Below are 16,323 nucleotides of genomic sequence, written 5' to 3'. Positions count from 1 at the left end.
AGCATCTTCTTCCTTGGCGAAAATCACTGTGAAATGTACATTCAATACAATAACCAAGCCCTTTACCTCCAAGAGTAGATTTACTTTTTGGCTCCTTAATAGCTCCACCTCTTGTCTTACTATCCATTTACTGGCAGCACAGTGGCGCAACAGGTAAAGCTGCTGACTCACTTTGCCAGACCTCAATCCTGACCTTGGCCGCTCTCTGTGCGGAGTTTGCACGTTCTTCATGTGAACGTGTTGGTTTCCTCTGGGTGCTCCATTTTCTTCCCACATCCTAAAGACATGTGCAGGTTTGTAGATTCATTGGCTTCTGTAAAATTGCCTCTGTCGGGAGAGGATGAGAAAGTCGGCTCCCCTCTCTGCCATAAGAAAAATATATATATTGCTCATGAAACTGGAAAAAGTCTCCAATTGTTGAAGTTGCATGAAATATATTCAGAAAATATATTCAGGGAAAACAGCTGCTTCTCGCAGGAGGCAGTTGATCTCATCTTTGCCATCGTTGGTGCTCCAAGCATAGATCCAGCTACTCCATGGGGGCTTCAGGCCCATCTCTACATAATGGGAAAGGTCAACATTAGAAAAATAAATTGGAATGTTTTTACATTTATGGGTGGAAGTGAAAGCAATAATCTGCACTTGCAGTTTCAGATATTAATGTAATTCTCTTTTTAAATGCATCTAGTCCAAACGGACACCTCTACACTTGGCAGCAGCAAATGGGCAACTTGATGTCTGCAACAGTTTACTCAAGATGAAGGCGGATGTGAATGCCACAGATATTGTAAGTTGACTGGAAGACATTTCATAAAAAGATTGCCTGGTGAACCTGAGGCCTGAGTCCAAAGAACCTCCCAGAGTATAATAAGTCGGTCCGAACTATAAAGCAAGAACTTTTGTGTGTTCACATCTTTAAGATAGTAAAATAGAGATTTTGCTCTTTATCAGTCTCTTGGATAAAGGCAATGGAGCATTATCTTAGTAATGAATCAAAACAATACATGGGTATAGGAAACTAGATAAGGAGATAATGTAAAAGGCTTATGTGTGATGAAGGACAGAGTTTGTATCTGCCAAATGTCATTAAACATACATGAAGTTATACATGCACCCAGATAAGGTCAGCACAAACAGCAATAGAGTAATAAAAAGATTGGGTCCTATAGCACAGAAACAGGCCCTTCAGCCCAACATGGTCATGCTGACCAACATGCCCCATCTAAGCTAGTCCCACCTGTCCACATTTGGCTCACATCCCTCTAAACTTTTCCTATCTACATACCTGTCCAAAAGTCTTTTAAATGTTGTAATAGTGCCTGCCTCAACTATCTCCTCTGGCAGCTCATTCCATATACCCTCCTCCCTCTGTGTGAAAAAGTTGTCCCTCAGATTCCTATTAAATACTTTCCCTCGCACCTTAAACCCTGGTCTTGATTCCCCTAAACTGGGTAAAAATTATTTGCATTCACCCTATCTATTCCCCTTGTGGTGTCATACATCCTTCTACACCAGTCACTGAAAGTAAGCGTGCAGGTACCGCAGGCAATGAAGAAAGCTAATGGCATGTTGGCCTTCATAACGAGAGGATTTGAGAACAAGCAAATAAGTCCTTCTGCAGTTGTATAGGGCTCTGCTGAGACCACATCTGGAGTATTGTGTGCAGTTTTGGTCTCCTAATTTGAGGAAGGACGTCCTTGCTATTGAGGCAGTGCAGTGTAGGTTCACGAGGTTAATCCCTGGGATGGAGGGACTGTCATATGAGGAATGATTGGAAAGACTGGGCTTGCATTCACTGGAGTTTAGAAGAATGAGAGGGGATCTTATAGAGATGTATGAAATTATAAAAGGATTAGACAAGCAGATGCAGGAAAAATGTTCCTAATGGGGGAGTCCAGAACCAGGGGCCACAGTCTAAGAATAAAGGGGAGGCCATTTAAAACTGAGGTGAGAAGAAACTTTTTCACTCAGAGAGTTGTGAATTTGTGGAATTCTCTGCCACAGAAGGCCTGATGAATTTGATGAATTTAAAAGAGAGTTAAATAGTGCTCTATGCACTATATGAATTCACTGGATGAATTTAAAAGAGAGTTAAATAGTGCTCTATGGACTAGTGGAGGATGGGGAGAATGGAGGCTAATTCACTGGATGAATTTAAAAGAGAGATAGATGGAGCTCTAGGGGCTAGTGGAATCAAGGGATATGGGGAGAAGGCAGGCACAGGTTACTGATTGGAGATGATCAGCAATGATCACAATGAATGGCAGTGCTGGCTCGAAGGGCCAAATGGCCTCCTCGTGCACCTATTTTCTATGATTCTATGTTTCACAAGATCACCCCTCATCCCCCCCTAGTTCCAAGGAATAAAGTCCTAGCCTGCCCAACCTCGCCCTAGAGCTCAGGCCCTCAAGTCCTGGCAACATCCTTGTAAATCATCTCTGCACTCTTTCTAACAACAACATTCTTCCTACAGCCGGGTGACCAAAACTTAACACAATACTTCAAATACAGCCTTCGTGTTAAATTCTTGTGATCATTCTCTCAATTTGATCAGTCCTGACCTTATCAAGAAAAAATCAAAATGCAGAAACTAAAAACCTGAAACATAACAAAGGTTCCTAAACTTATGAAAATATAAATGAGGATTATTCGACCTTTTTTCATAATTTAGCATTTGAAACTCCAGTATATTTCCCGAAAATCCTCTAAAATGAATCCCCATTTATCTGATGTAATTTCCAAAAGTAAATGAAGTCTGTAATGTTACTTCTTCACTTTTAAATCCTAATGGCACAGGAAATAAAGAACAAAATCTCACGAGAGATTGAGATTGTTTCTTTTTCCAGTCTGTTTACATGCACAGAATTTCAAATAGAGAACCAGGCCATTTGTTTCATGCTATTTGCATATGCTCTGTACAAACTATCTGCCTGTAACTTAATTTCACAAATTCTGTCAGCATATTCTATTTATCACAGGTTATTGTACAAAAACTGCAGGTTTCCAATTAGAGATGTATAAAATTATAAAAGGACTGGACAAACCAGTGCAGGAAAAATGTTCCCAATGTTGGGGGAGTCCAGAACCAGGGGCCACAGTCTTAGAATAAAGGGGAAGCCATTTAAAACTGAGGTGAGAAGAAACTTTTTCACTCAGAGAGTTGTGAATTTGTGGAATTATCTGCCACAGAAGGCAGTGGAGGCCAATTCACTGGATGAATTTAAAAGAGAGTTAAATAGAGCTCTAGGGGCCAGTGGAAGATGGGGAGAAGGCAGGCACAGGTTACTGATTGTGGATGATCAGCCATGATCACAATGAATGGCGGTGCTGGCTCGAAGGGCCGAATGGCCTCCTGCACCTATTTTCTATGTTTCTATGTTTAAATCGGGCTTCCATGTAAGTGCAGCATTGCTGTCAATCCTTGCTGCACTTCACAATAGTACATTCTACATTTTAATCGTTCTCTGCATTATGCCATGCATAACTTTTTAATTTCTCTGAGCATTCCCATGGTTGCTGGGAAAGTGATTTTTAATTTTCTGCCAATGAATGCCAAAATACCAGCAGCTGTTGCTGCTCCAGATCTCATGATGCCAAGAGACCTCCAGCCTGCTAACCACACTGGTCATGTTGCCATTCTCTAATCATCCTTCTTTGCTGTTTCTTCAGCAAGGACAAACGCCCCTCCACCTGGCTGCAGAGAATAATCATTCAGAGGTCGTAAAACTCTTCCTCAAGCAAAAGCCTGAACTGGTGATGTCGGCGAACGTGGAGGGGTCCACTTGTGCGCACATTGCCGCCTCAAAGGGGAGTGTTGCCGTGATAAAGGAACTGCTGAAGTTCAACAAAGCTGGAGTTACCACTGCTCGGAATAAGGTGGGACATGGGGAACAAATATAAACTATTGATTGTACAAGATAAAAAGTAACGTCATTTTATTATACAGGTACCCCCGACTTACGTAAGGGTTACGTTTTATCAGATTTTACGTATGTCGAAATCACCATCCACATGCCCTGCCCAAAATAACTCACTGAAGAAGTTTCTCGACCCTAAACGTCACCTATCCATGCTCTCCAGTGATGCTGCCTGAGTTACTTCAGCACTCTATGTATGTCATTGAAAGTACTAACCATTTCAGCAGCTGTCTCCGGGACATTTTCTGCGGCATGAGGCCTTCCAGGGAAGCACAGCCGCCATTGCCGGCTTCTTTCTGATGTAAACTTGAGTGATCCTAGAGTGCTGTGGAAATTACAAACTGACAGAATTATTTACATGTACGTCTATGTTTACATAAGTCACCAATTGTGTAAATCGGGGAATGTCTGTAACTTCAATCACCTGAAAAACACATTTGAGCTTAACACTGATTTACTTTTAATAATAAAATGAATTAATTTGTTAAAAATTTCAAAAAATGCAGAGTTGGAAAGCCTGAAATAAAAACAGAAAATGGTGGAAATGCTCATCAGGTCAGGCAGCAGCTGTGGAAAGAAAAACTGAGTCCACATTTCAGGCCAACAACGCTTCGCCAGAATATTGTCATTCATTGTCTGGTCTCTGGGAGACCAAATGGAGAGGAATGTGACACAACCTCTTTGTTCATTCCATGAATGTGACCCCCAAACTTTCAGGCACCTATAACTTTTAATTCTCCTTCATATTCTCGCTCAGTCCACTGTCGGTTCTCCAATGAAGCTGAACATAAGTTTGAGGAATAATGCCTCGTCTTTCAATATCACACATTACAGACATCTTGACTCATTGCTGAGTTCAATAAATTTGGTCAATTCTATTATTCCCATTCACATTTCTTCTTGATAAACCTTGTTCTTTTATTGTTTCAATACCACCCATAGTGACCTTACAGCATCATCCTTCCTCAGTTAAACATTTCCACATTTTAACCCAATGCATTTTAACTCTTCTGCCCTCTCCTATCCCCTCCTCTTCTCCACTCTCGATGCATCTTCAGTGTATAGCTGGGATATCTTTGTCTGCCTGTTGTCCATACCAGGAGCAACATAGTTCAAGTTTTGATCCTCAACAGGAGCAGAATAGACCAAGCAGAAGAGATCGTAAATCCCAATGAAAATTAAAATTCCCCATTAAAACAGAAATCAGAAAACAGCTGGCATATACCACTTGAAAGCATCTGGTCACCTCCTCTCCTTTCCGCCAACTCATTTCAGGTTTTTGGCTTTAAAGTTATTGGGGATATTTAATTTTGAAAGTTGCATTGTAAACTTTAGTTGCCGGTGTTCTTTCTTCATGGCAAGGTTTCACCTGACAGCGTAAAATTCATGTTCATAAGTTCATACGCCATAGGAGCAGAATTAGGCCATTCAGCCCATTGACTCTGTTCCGCCATTCAATCATGGTTGATCTATCTACCCTCTCAAACCCATTCTCCTGCCTTCTCCCCATAACCTTTGACACCCTTACTAATCAATAACCTTCAATCTCCACTTTCAAAATACCCAATCACTTGTCCTCCACAGTCGTCTGTGGCAATGAATTCACCACTCTCTGACTAAAGAAATTCCTCCTCATCTCCTTTCTAAAGGTACATCCTTTCATTCTGAGGCTGTGCTCACTGGTCCTGGACTCTCCCACTATTTCAACCCATACCCTTGCTTTTACTCAAAGGCAAACACTTGATTCAGATGCTGGTTAAAAAATATATATATTTCTCATTTGCCAGAATAGAACAATACTATTTATGAAAAAAAAGACTCTAAATGGTGGGAAAATAGACCTGTAGTAATGTGTGTGTACAATAGCCTTTCCTGTTTTGATGATTGTGATCTCTTTTTTTCAGAATAAAGACTCCAGTCCAATCCACCTTGCGGCTGCTGGAGGTCATGCTGAGGTTGTTAAAGTGTTGTTGGAAGCTGGTGCTTCTGCCACTGATGAGAACACAGTAAGTTTTGGACTAATAAAGATCCTTAAGCTTAGTTTAGTTTAGAGAAACAGCGCAGAAATAAGCTCTACGGCCCACCGAGTCCGCGTCGACCAGCAATCCCTGCATACCAACACTAACCTACATACATTAGGGACAATTTTCAATTATACCAAGCCAATTAACCTACAAACTTGTACGTCTTTGGAGTGTGGGAGGTAAACCGAAGCACCCGGAGAAAACCCACCCAGGTCAGGGGGAGAACATACAAGCTCCATAAAGACAGCATCTGTAGTCAGGATCGAACCCAAGCCTTTGGAGCTGTAAAGCAGCAACTCTATTGCTGTTCCGCCCTTATGTTTGCAAAGCAGATGATCGGGTAGCTGTGAGAAGATTTGGTTCTTAATGCAATATAGTTACAATTAAGTCATAGAGCTACATAGCACGTAAATAGGCATTATGGCCCAATTCTTTTATGCTGACCAAGTTGCTTAACTGAACTAGTCTCACATGTCTGTGTCTGGCTCATATCCTTCCAAACTTTTCCTATTCATGTGTTGGTCAAATAATGTCTTTTAACCGTCATAATTGTTCCTGTCTCTCCCACTTCCTCTCGCAGTTTATTCCATGTATGCACCACCATCTGTGTGAAAATATTGTCTCTTTTAAATCTTTCCCCTCTCACCTTAAACCTATGCCCTCTAGCTTCAGACTCTCCAACCCTGGAGTGTGAAAAATACATTACATTTGCTCCCAGATATCATTGATAATGGCCATGAGCCAGCGTTTAGTTTAAAACATAACCCCTGAGCTTTATGGATTTTTTCATTCTGCTCAATGCAGAAGCTCTGCCACACCTCTACTGGTAACCCTTGTTCAAATAGCATCTTCCTTGACTCAGAATAATTGAAAATTAGCACTGAAACACAAGCTACTATCAAAAACCAGTGCAAGACAATAGACAGGGTCAGTAGTATAAGAAAATAACTGCAGATGCTGGTACAAATCGATTTATTCACAAAATGCTGGAGTAACTCAGCAGGTCAGGCAGCATCTCGGGAGAGAAGGAATGGGTGACGTTTCAGGTCGAGACCCTTCTTCAGACTCAAGCTTTCTGTTTGCTTGCTATGATTATTGGTTATGTTTCCCCTGAATATAACCATTTTCATTGATTTTCTTTACATTTTCCAGGAGGGAATGAATGCAGTTCATTTGGCTGCCAAAAATGGACACATTAATGTCCTTGAAGCTCTGAAAGGTGCTATATCCTTTAAAATAACCAGTACAAAGGTTAGTCACTGACAATATTAATTTCATAATCTCATTTAGGTAAATTGACAAGAACCTTGTGAACACTTTTGTTACAATTTTAAAGATAATAGAGTCATATAACATGGAAACAGGCCCTTGGCCCAACTTACCCAAGCCAACTAAGATGCCCCATCTACACTAGTCCCACCTGTCCGTGTTCCTCTTGTCAATCTCGTCCTTATAATAACAAAATAGATACAATGCCATAGAATAATCTACATCTAGAATATAGATGCATTCTTTAAGCAGATCAGAGTAAAAATAATCCCAAACCCCCAAACCCAATACGTAATGCTAAAAGGGCTATTATTGCTTAGCAACAGCCGTATTCAAAATCAGCACAAAAAAAGACGTTTGTGTAAGAAGGAACTGCAGTTGCTGGTTTAAACCGAAGATAGACACAAAAAGCTGGAGTAACTCAGTGGGACAGGCGGCATCACTGGAGGGAAGGAATGGGTGATGTTTTGGGTCGAGACCCTTCTTCAGACCAAAAAACACGTTTCACTGGTTGGTGTGTTATTTAGAAATATCTTGTGACAAGCCTTCTAAGCTCTCCGACAGTGCTGGGCTGGAAGTAGAGGTGAAATGTATGTAGAGAGAGACATGTCCAAATTACTTTACTGTATACATTATGGATAAAATATAGTTTTGGACAAAAAATAGGCAAAAGACCCCACTCTACGATGCCACCTCCACTGGATACCGATGGGCTGGGCCTCATATAAAAGCCTCTTAAATGTTTCACTCATTGAATGTTTAAGGATGAAACATTAGTAACATTGACATATTGTAAGATGACATTTTGAATTGAAGATAATGGCATGTCCTGATTGTATTTGCCGTATATAATGTGAATAAGGTATATTTCTAGGAAAAAATAAAGAGGAAGGCAGTGTAAGTATAAGAAAACTGAATAGGAATAGGTTAGCTGTTCCTTCAAGCCATCCCACCTTGTCCATTCACATGTGAGGTAATCTTCTTTCAGGTCATTATGGGATTTAGCGCTTTATCATGAAAAATATATAATTTGGAAGCTTTGTGGTAATAGCCTTAAGGGCCTGTTCCATTTAGGCGATTTTTTAGGCGACTGCCATAATCGTAGCAGGTCGCCGAAAAAACGGCGACTGGACCCCCCATGACAATGTCTACGACAAGCTACAACAACCTACCACCTAGTCAATGTCAAACTACGGCAAGCTACCAACAACCGGTGACCCAATCACCGTGAGTAGGACGTCCACCTACGATCGCACCTACGACAACCTACTACGACAACCTACGACGACATCTACGACAACCTACGACCACAGAGGCAACAACCTACGACAACCAAAGTCAACCTACGTCCACCCGCGACAAGCTACGACAAGCTGCGACCCTGAAGATAACTGAAGACAATTCACATTTCACCCAGTTTCCCTATAAAACGGGGTGTATGGTAGGGTTTCCAATCATTCTGCATCATTACTATTTGAAAGTGATGCCATGAGAAACTACTCTGAAATACAATAACTTCATCCATCAATTTTCCGTCAAAATGCCAAGAATTTCCTTTATTGATATTGAAACAAACAATTTTTTTTTAAAGGTTTATAAGAACATACAACAGTGCATACAAAAATATTGTAATAAACCTCAATAAATTTCAATAAGCTTCAAACTTCAAACTTAAAAATTCAAATTTTAAACAGAATACAAGTGCAAAAACATACAAAAGGCTGATTCTTTAAATATAGGCAAGGCTGATATAGATATTTTTGGGGATTGTACAGAATTAACAGTTATAGGGAACAGGCAAGAAAATGGAGTGGAAGCCAAGATCAGATCAGCCATGATCTTACTACATAATAGCAGGCTTGAGGTGTTGTAAGGCGATTCCTGCTTCTATTTCTTATGCTTATGAGATTGTATAGCAACACATGTTTTCATCGAGAGTAGACAAACCTATATAACTCAAAATAATCAATAAATCACCACTACCCCCTCCCCATGCCTTGCTTTGAATACAAACATCCAGAATTGATTTTTTTTTTAATCGATTATTTGTGTATTGCTCACAAACCATCATGTAGTTGCTGTTAAGATGTATTTTTACTCCAAGTTACTTTCCCAGATTAAAATCACTGATGAGCCTGCACTCGCCTGAAACAAAAATACACTTAATCTAACTCAACGTCCTTTTCTTCCCTGGAGACTGGATTCACAGCCCTTCACGTGGCTGCACACTTTGGCCAGATGGACTTTGTGAGGGAGATTCTCACCAAGATGTCGGCAACTATACGCAGCGAGATCCCAAAGACCTCGAGCGATGGACTTCCAGCGAAAGAGCAACCAAGCGAGGTAATAATAGTTGTGACCCTTACATCATATGGGTTAGCTGATTATGAACAACAAATTAAGCCACAATGACCTAGCCTTCACTTATCATGCTCAATCGTAGGACAACCTAGTGCTCTGAGTCCGCTAAGGGACAGTTAAGTCCTCTAAAGGCGGCACATGGCGCCGCGGTAGAGTTGCTGTCTTTCAACGCCAGAGACCTGCGTTTCACCGTTTGATCCTGTCTATGGGTGCTGTCTGTATGGAGTCTGTATGTACTACCTGTGACCATGTGGGTTTCCTCCGTGTGCTCCGGTTTCCTCCCACACTCCAAAGACATATAGGTTTGTGGGTTAATTAGTTTTGGTCAAAATTGTAAATTGTCCCTAGCATGCAGGATAGTGTTAGTGTACAGTGATCACTGGTCAGCGTGGGCAAAATGACCTCTCTCCACACTGTGTCTCTAAAGTTAATCTCTTAACACATGTTAAGGGGCACACGTGAAATGAACAATACAATCTTTGGTGCAATAAATCAGTTTTGATCCTGGTAATATGTATGCATGTGTCCTAAATTGGCTGCAAATGTTTCAGTGAGACCTAATTGTGAGGCACAATGGTATGAAGTGTACAGCATGAGCATGTCAAATCTAAGATCTCACATGATAAGAAAAGTCAAATTCCAAACTATTTTCATCCATAAAAGGAACTAGTCAAACTCATAAACCCTTTAATTATTTAATCAAACTTTACAGTTGGCCAATGTAGGTTTGGCTTGTCATGGGGCATTTAGGTATTGAATGCATTTGCCAACACAGTTATTGGAAACGGCAAATGAAAAATATACAGCAGGACCAGCAATTAATTTTCTGGACCAATAAGAAGACAAAGAGGAAGATGGTTTATAATGAATTCAGTGTTAATTCAGGACAGAGAGGAAAGATAAATCCAATTAAGAGAAAGATTTACTGATAAATTGTCAGGAGTACACAACTCATTATGCATTAAGATCAGTGCTTTGTAGTTTACTAACAAAATTCAGAACCAGAACACAGACAATTATAACTTCTATACAGATGTTCAGCATCTTTCAGTAGAGACAAATAGTTTAGTTTAGAAATACAGCGCAGAAACAGGCCCTTCAGCCCACTAAGTCCGCGCCGACACATTAACACGATCCTACACACACTAGGGACAATTTACACTTTAACCAAGCCAATTAACCTACAAACCTGTGCGTCTTTGGAGTGTGGGAGGAAACCGAAGATCTCGGAGAAAACCCAGGTGATCACGGGGAGAACATACAAACTCCGCACAGACAGCACCCGTAGTCAGGATCAAACCCGGGTCTCTAGCGCTGCAAGCGCAGTAAGGCAGCAACTCTACCACTGCGCCACCGTGCCGCCACTTATTTAGGTTATATTATGAAAAAGGGGGCCAAAGGAGAAGAACAATTTTAAAAGTGTGTGTTCCACTTGTAAGTATCCAAAAGTAATTCACAATATGTATATGTATTTGTAATTATTTATGTTGTGATTAAGAGAAGTCGATTCACAACCATTAGACTATTAAAAGTGTACTCATGCTATTAATCACTAGAGTTGACTCCGCATCAGCTTTCATGACTAATTAATGTGCAAAAGCAGCTACTAAATGAAAATCAGGGGTAAATTCAGTTGAGTTGGTGTTTCAAGAAGACACCAGTAAACCATTCGCAATACTGTGATTTCTCATTCTTAGCCTTGGAAATTGGTTCATTAATAATGGTTTGACTCAGTAATTGTTACACTTGCTGCAAAGTCTGAGTCTGTTTTCTTTAGCCATAGTTTATTTAATGGCTCCACATGGTTCTATTAACTGTTTGTGAAAACCCACGTAAAATTTGACCACGTCCATCAGAACTAATTTTTAACAGGAAGAATTATTTTTGTTGCCATGGATGTTTTTAAATGTTTTACTTTGAATTGAGGATCTGCAATTCTAGCACTTGAGGATCAGAGTATTTACTTTGCGGCAAACTTGTAATGAGGGCAGGAAAGCAGTGGGAGTAAAAACAGTATGATGAGGGCATGTTTAGGATTTTTTTTAAGACCTGGATTCAAAGAGATAGAGCTAAATTAATCTCTGCATTTTTGTTCTAGATTTTGAATATTTTTTTCCTTAATTGGAGCTGACTAACAAAAAAAACAGATGTATTGTAGGCTGCAGATAATGGAAACCTGAAATATAAAGAGGGCAGCATCTATGAAGAGAGAATCATTGTGAGATTTTCTCGTAAACTGTTTCTGCAGTGGGACAACTGTAATAACTTGCTTGAAGCATAGAGGATATAAACCTCAGAAGGGAGTTGGGCTTTGGCTGACTTTAACTCAGAAGGGTGAAGTACACATGCTCTGGCCCTTGATTCTCTCAAATTCTTTACACAATGACAGGAGATTATCTCAGAATGGACCAAAACAATTGTGAGTGAGTGAGTGAGTGAGTGAGTGAGTGCGTGCGTGCGCGAGTGAGTGAGTGAGTGAGTGAGTGCGTGCGTGCGCGAGTGAGTGAGTGAGTGAGTGAGTGAGCGAGCTTAGTTTATTGTCACGTGTACCGAGGTATAGCGAAAAGCTTTTGTTGTGTGTTAACCAGTCAGCGGAAAGACTATACATGATTGTAATCGAACCATCCACAGTGTACAGATACATGATAATGGGAATAACATTTAGTGCATTAGATAAAGTCCAGCAACATCTGATTAAAGATAGGTCGAGGGTCTCCAATTAGGCAGATAGTTGCTTAGGACCGCTCTCTATTTGTTGATAGAATTGTTCAGTTGCCTGATAAGCTATGAGAATCAAAAGAATAGTTAAATTTTCTCGTTAAAACTTGAAAAATAAGGATAATGCCCCAATCTTAAAAATAATATGGGCTATCCTCTTTCAAGAATGTGTAAAACAAAAAAGTAATTATTTAGTAGTGACTGCAGTGGAATGTCATATCCAGAATAATCTGGATTTAATGCTTTTACTCCCTCTGCTTCAGTCAGGGTACACCCCATTACACCTGGCAGCACAGTCTGGCCATGAAAACCTGGTCCGTCTTCTGCTTAACTACCCTGGGGTTCAGGTGGATACTCAGACCAGCCTGCAGGTAAGTGGTCACCATCTCTAAATGCATGAAGTTGTGCTTGTTACTGCATTACAGGGCACTCCCTTTATCACTGTGGTGACATTAATGATTCAGACCTTTTTCAAGCTCATGGAGATTGTGTAAGATGCATGTCACTGGGCCGAATCCTGATAACAGAGGGGAGGAAGCTGTCCCTGAGTCTGCTGCCGCACTTACATGCTTTGCACCTTCTGCTGTTCATGAGCAGGGAGAAGAAAGAATGACCCTCCAGTCCCAGCCACATTCTCGTGAATCTTTTCTGCAACCTCTCTAGTCCAAGGCGTAGATGAACAGTTTCTTGATTAGTGAGAATGTCAAGGGTTATGGGGAGAAGGCAGGAAAATGGGAAAGATAGATCAGCTGTGATTGAGTGGTGGAGTATACTCAATGGGCCGATTGGCCCACTTCTGCTCCTGTGACTTATGAACTTATGAATTACATCCTCCCTATAGTGTGGAAATCAGAGCTGCACACAATATTCCAGGTGCAGTCACACTAATATCCTATGCAGCTGTAATGTGACGTGCCAAGTCTTGTACTCAGTGCCCTGGCCTCTGAAGGCAGGTTTGCCGTGCATCATCTTTCACCACTTTGTCTGCCTGCATCGCCACTTCAGGGGAAGTATATACCTGTACTCTTGGGTCTCTCTGTTCTACAATACCTTGGAGGGCTCTGTCAATTACTGTGTGTGTCCTGTGGTGGTTTAACTTCAAACTGCATCCCTTTGCACTTGTTTGAGGTAAATTACACCTGTCATTCCTTTGCCCATGATCCTAGTTGATCTAGATCTCATTGTAACCTTCGATAACCTTATTCACTTCTGTTTATACCTACAAATGTTGTTGTCATCCACAAACTTACTATTCATGCTACCTATGCTCTTATCCAAATCGTTAAGCCCCTTCGGAGACCCAGAGCCGATCCATGACACACCACTGATTAAAGGCCTCCAATCTGGAAAACTATTCACCACTATTACCCTCTGCTCCTTCTAGCAAGTCACTTCTGTAGCTAACTGGCTAGCTGTCCCGGGATCCCATCCAATATTACTTTCTCTACTAGTCTACCACGTGTTTAGTTTAGTTTAGAAATACAGCGCGGAAACAGGTACTTCGGCCCACCGAGTCTGCACCACCCAGCAATCCTCACACACTAACACTATCCTACACACACCAGGGCCAATTTTACATTTATACCAAGCCAATTAATCTACAAACCTGTACATCTTTGGAATGTTGGAGGAAATCGAAGATCTCGGAGAAAACCCACGCAGGTCATGGGAAGAACATACGAACTCCGCACAGACAGCACCCATAGTCTGGATCGAACCTGGGTCCCTGGCGTTGTAAGGCAGCAACTCTACCACTGCGCCACCATGCCAACAATGTGGGACCTTGTCAAAAGCCTAGTTGTGCACGTATACAACATCTCCCTCCCTGCCCTATGCAATCTTCTTGATTGCCTCTTTAAAAAGAGTCAGTTAAACAGAATGGCAGGTTGATTAAGACAATGGAAGTGTTGAGAGTGTGCCTGATCGAAGGTTCAGGTGCTCAGTGGAAATAGAAAGTGTTACCATCCTTCAAATTACATGCTTGGAACGTCACAGCTCCTTGAACTATTCCGTCTCTGAAGTCAACTTGGCCAGAAAGTCCTAATTACTGTGTTCCTTCTGGCTCTTGGATGGCTCTAAAGGTGACTGTGAGTTGTCATTTATACAGATTGAAGGTCTCGTTTGAGTATAACAGTTAACTTTCAGTAAGCCTGGAATAGTTGTTTTTCCAGTGATTGTTGCAGGGATCAGTGTGCTGAGCTCCACACAACCTCCGGAAACCCACGGTTTGATATATTTCTGTTGACTCAGCAACTGTCATGTGGTTGACGTTACCTAGAAGTTTGCTATTTGTTTGGTCAAAGTAGATAAAGCCTTAAATAACTGAGAGTGACTCTTCCATTCTTCAGGATTGCTAAGAGATTGTTTAGTACAGGATGTGATAGCCATTTAACAAATGCACATAACAAATGACGTCAGATAATGATTGTGGGAACATAGCAGAAAACCATGACTCATTTCCCCACTTACAATGAATGAAGAGGCATTGAAAACAACTCTCGATATACCCTGTCGCCACTTCTTTTTTTGGAAATATCAACAGATATTGACTGGTTTGAATTTTCCAGAAAGAAAAATAATTCTTGACCATTAACAAAAATGATAGTTTCAGAAGGCATTCAATACTCAAAAGAATGAATTTGTGATTAATTGTAATGATGTGTGTAGGAAGGACCTGCAGATGCTGGTTTAAAGCAAAGATAGATACAAAATGCTGGAGTAACTCAGTCTGAAGAAGGGTCTCGACCCAAAACGTCACCCATTCCTTCTCCCCAGGGATGCTGCCTGTCCCGCTGAGTTACTCCAGCATTTTGCGTCTATCTTCATTATAATGATGTGTACCGGATGTACACGATTGACAATAATCAGAAAAATGCACTGAACTCTGTGACACCTTTAGTGAAAATAAAATGGGAATTTACATAGCATTTTACAGCAAAGAGACAGGTAATTTGGTTCCACGGATTTATACTTCACACAAGCCTCCTCTCACCTTAATTCACCCCAAAAATGAAGTACCGCAAATGCTAAAGATCTGAAGCAAAAACAAAAAGTGCGCGTGCTCCACATATTACTCAGCAGCCGTGACAAGGGAAACGATTGTTAATGTTTGGGGTATTTAACTTATCATCAGAGTCTCCTGAAGAGCCATTGATCTGAAATGATAACCCTGTATTTCTCCATGACTTTAAGCATTCCCAGCAGTTTTTTTATTTTAATTTCTTCCTAACCTTTCAACATTTCCCTTCTCCTGCATATATTTGTTCTGCTACCCTGTGTTAAAAAAATATCTCTCTATCATTTTTAAAAAAACAAGCTGTACCCCGAGGAATGACATTCTTCAGTGTATAGTAACGAGAAAGTATATTATTTATCTAAAAAAAACTCCTTCCAACAAAATTCCCAACAGAGGGAATCTCAACTAAAAAGTCTTAATTTAGTTGAGAAACCTGTGAAATTTTGTGTCTGCAAAGCCAAAATTTTCTAAAGGGGGAAAAAAACAGGGCCTGAAGAAAGGTCCCGATCCAAAACATTATCTGTCCATTTATACCGATACTGGCTGAGTTCCTCAGCACTTGACTTTTTGCTCATGGTTCCAGCATCTGCCGTCGCTAACGTCTCTGATTTTCTGAAGGAATTACCCTTTGCACAACGCGCCATATTACTGTAGCAAAATGTTTGTATCACTGATAAATATCTAATACCTTTCTGTAAATTTTACTGCCCTTCATGTCAATAAGTAAATACAGTCCCAGCCACCCATTCATTGCAACATACCCACCTCTCATAGGATTAGTTGGATGTGCACAAAAGCACAGAGTAAACACTTCTCATGTTCCACAGGAAATGTTGCAACTTCTATATTTATTTAAAATGTAATTTTGAATATGCTTCAAGTATTTTGGTTTATGAAGTCTCAAAGCATACGGGAGAGATGCACCCTATAAACAACTCTGCGTAAGTAACTCTGCGTAACTCTATGTAAGTGAGCATTCCAAGAATAACAAGCTACCAGGAATTACATTTTCAGTATT

General features: G+C 40.7%; 1 protein-coding gene across 1 annotated transcript in view; it reads left to right on the top strand.

Annotated features, from left to right (window-relative positions):
- The window catches only part of trpn1 (transient receptor potential cation channel, subfamily N, member 1), a 174,669-nt gene that overhangs the window by 138,223 nt on the left and 20,123 nt on the right, over positions 1-16,323 (top strand). The window contains exons 20-25 of the mRNA XM_078398420.1: positions 689-787; positions 3,670-3,876; positions 5,822-5,923; positions 7,094-7,192; positions 9,407-9,553; positions 12,553-12,660. Of these exons, the coding sequence (XP_078254546.1) occupies positions 689-787; positions 3,670-3,876; positions 5,822-5,923; positions 7,094-7,192; positions 9,407-9,553; positions 12,553-12,660 (762 nt within the window). The remainder of the gene's footprint in view (positions 1-688; positions 788-3,669; positions 3,877-5,821; positions 5,924-7,093; positions 7,193-9,406; positions 9,554-12,552; positions 12,661-16,323) is intronic.

The sequence above is a fragment of the Rhinoraja longicauda genome, chromosome 4 (genome assembly GCF_053455715.1).
Source record: "Rhinoraja longicauda isolate Sanriku21f chromosome 4, sRhiLon1.1, whole genome shotgun sequence".
In the NCBI taxonomy this organism is placed as follows: Eukaryota; Metazoa; Chordata; class Chondrichthyes; order Rajiformes; family Arhynchobatidae; genus Rhinoraja; species Rhinoraja longicauda.
The sequence above is the reverse complement of the archived record's forward strand: the minus strand, read 5'-3'. Positions and strand labels throughout refer to the sequence as shown.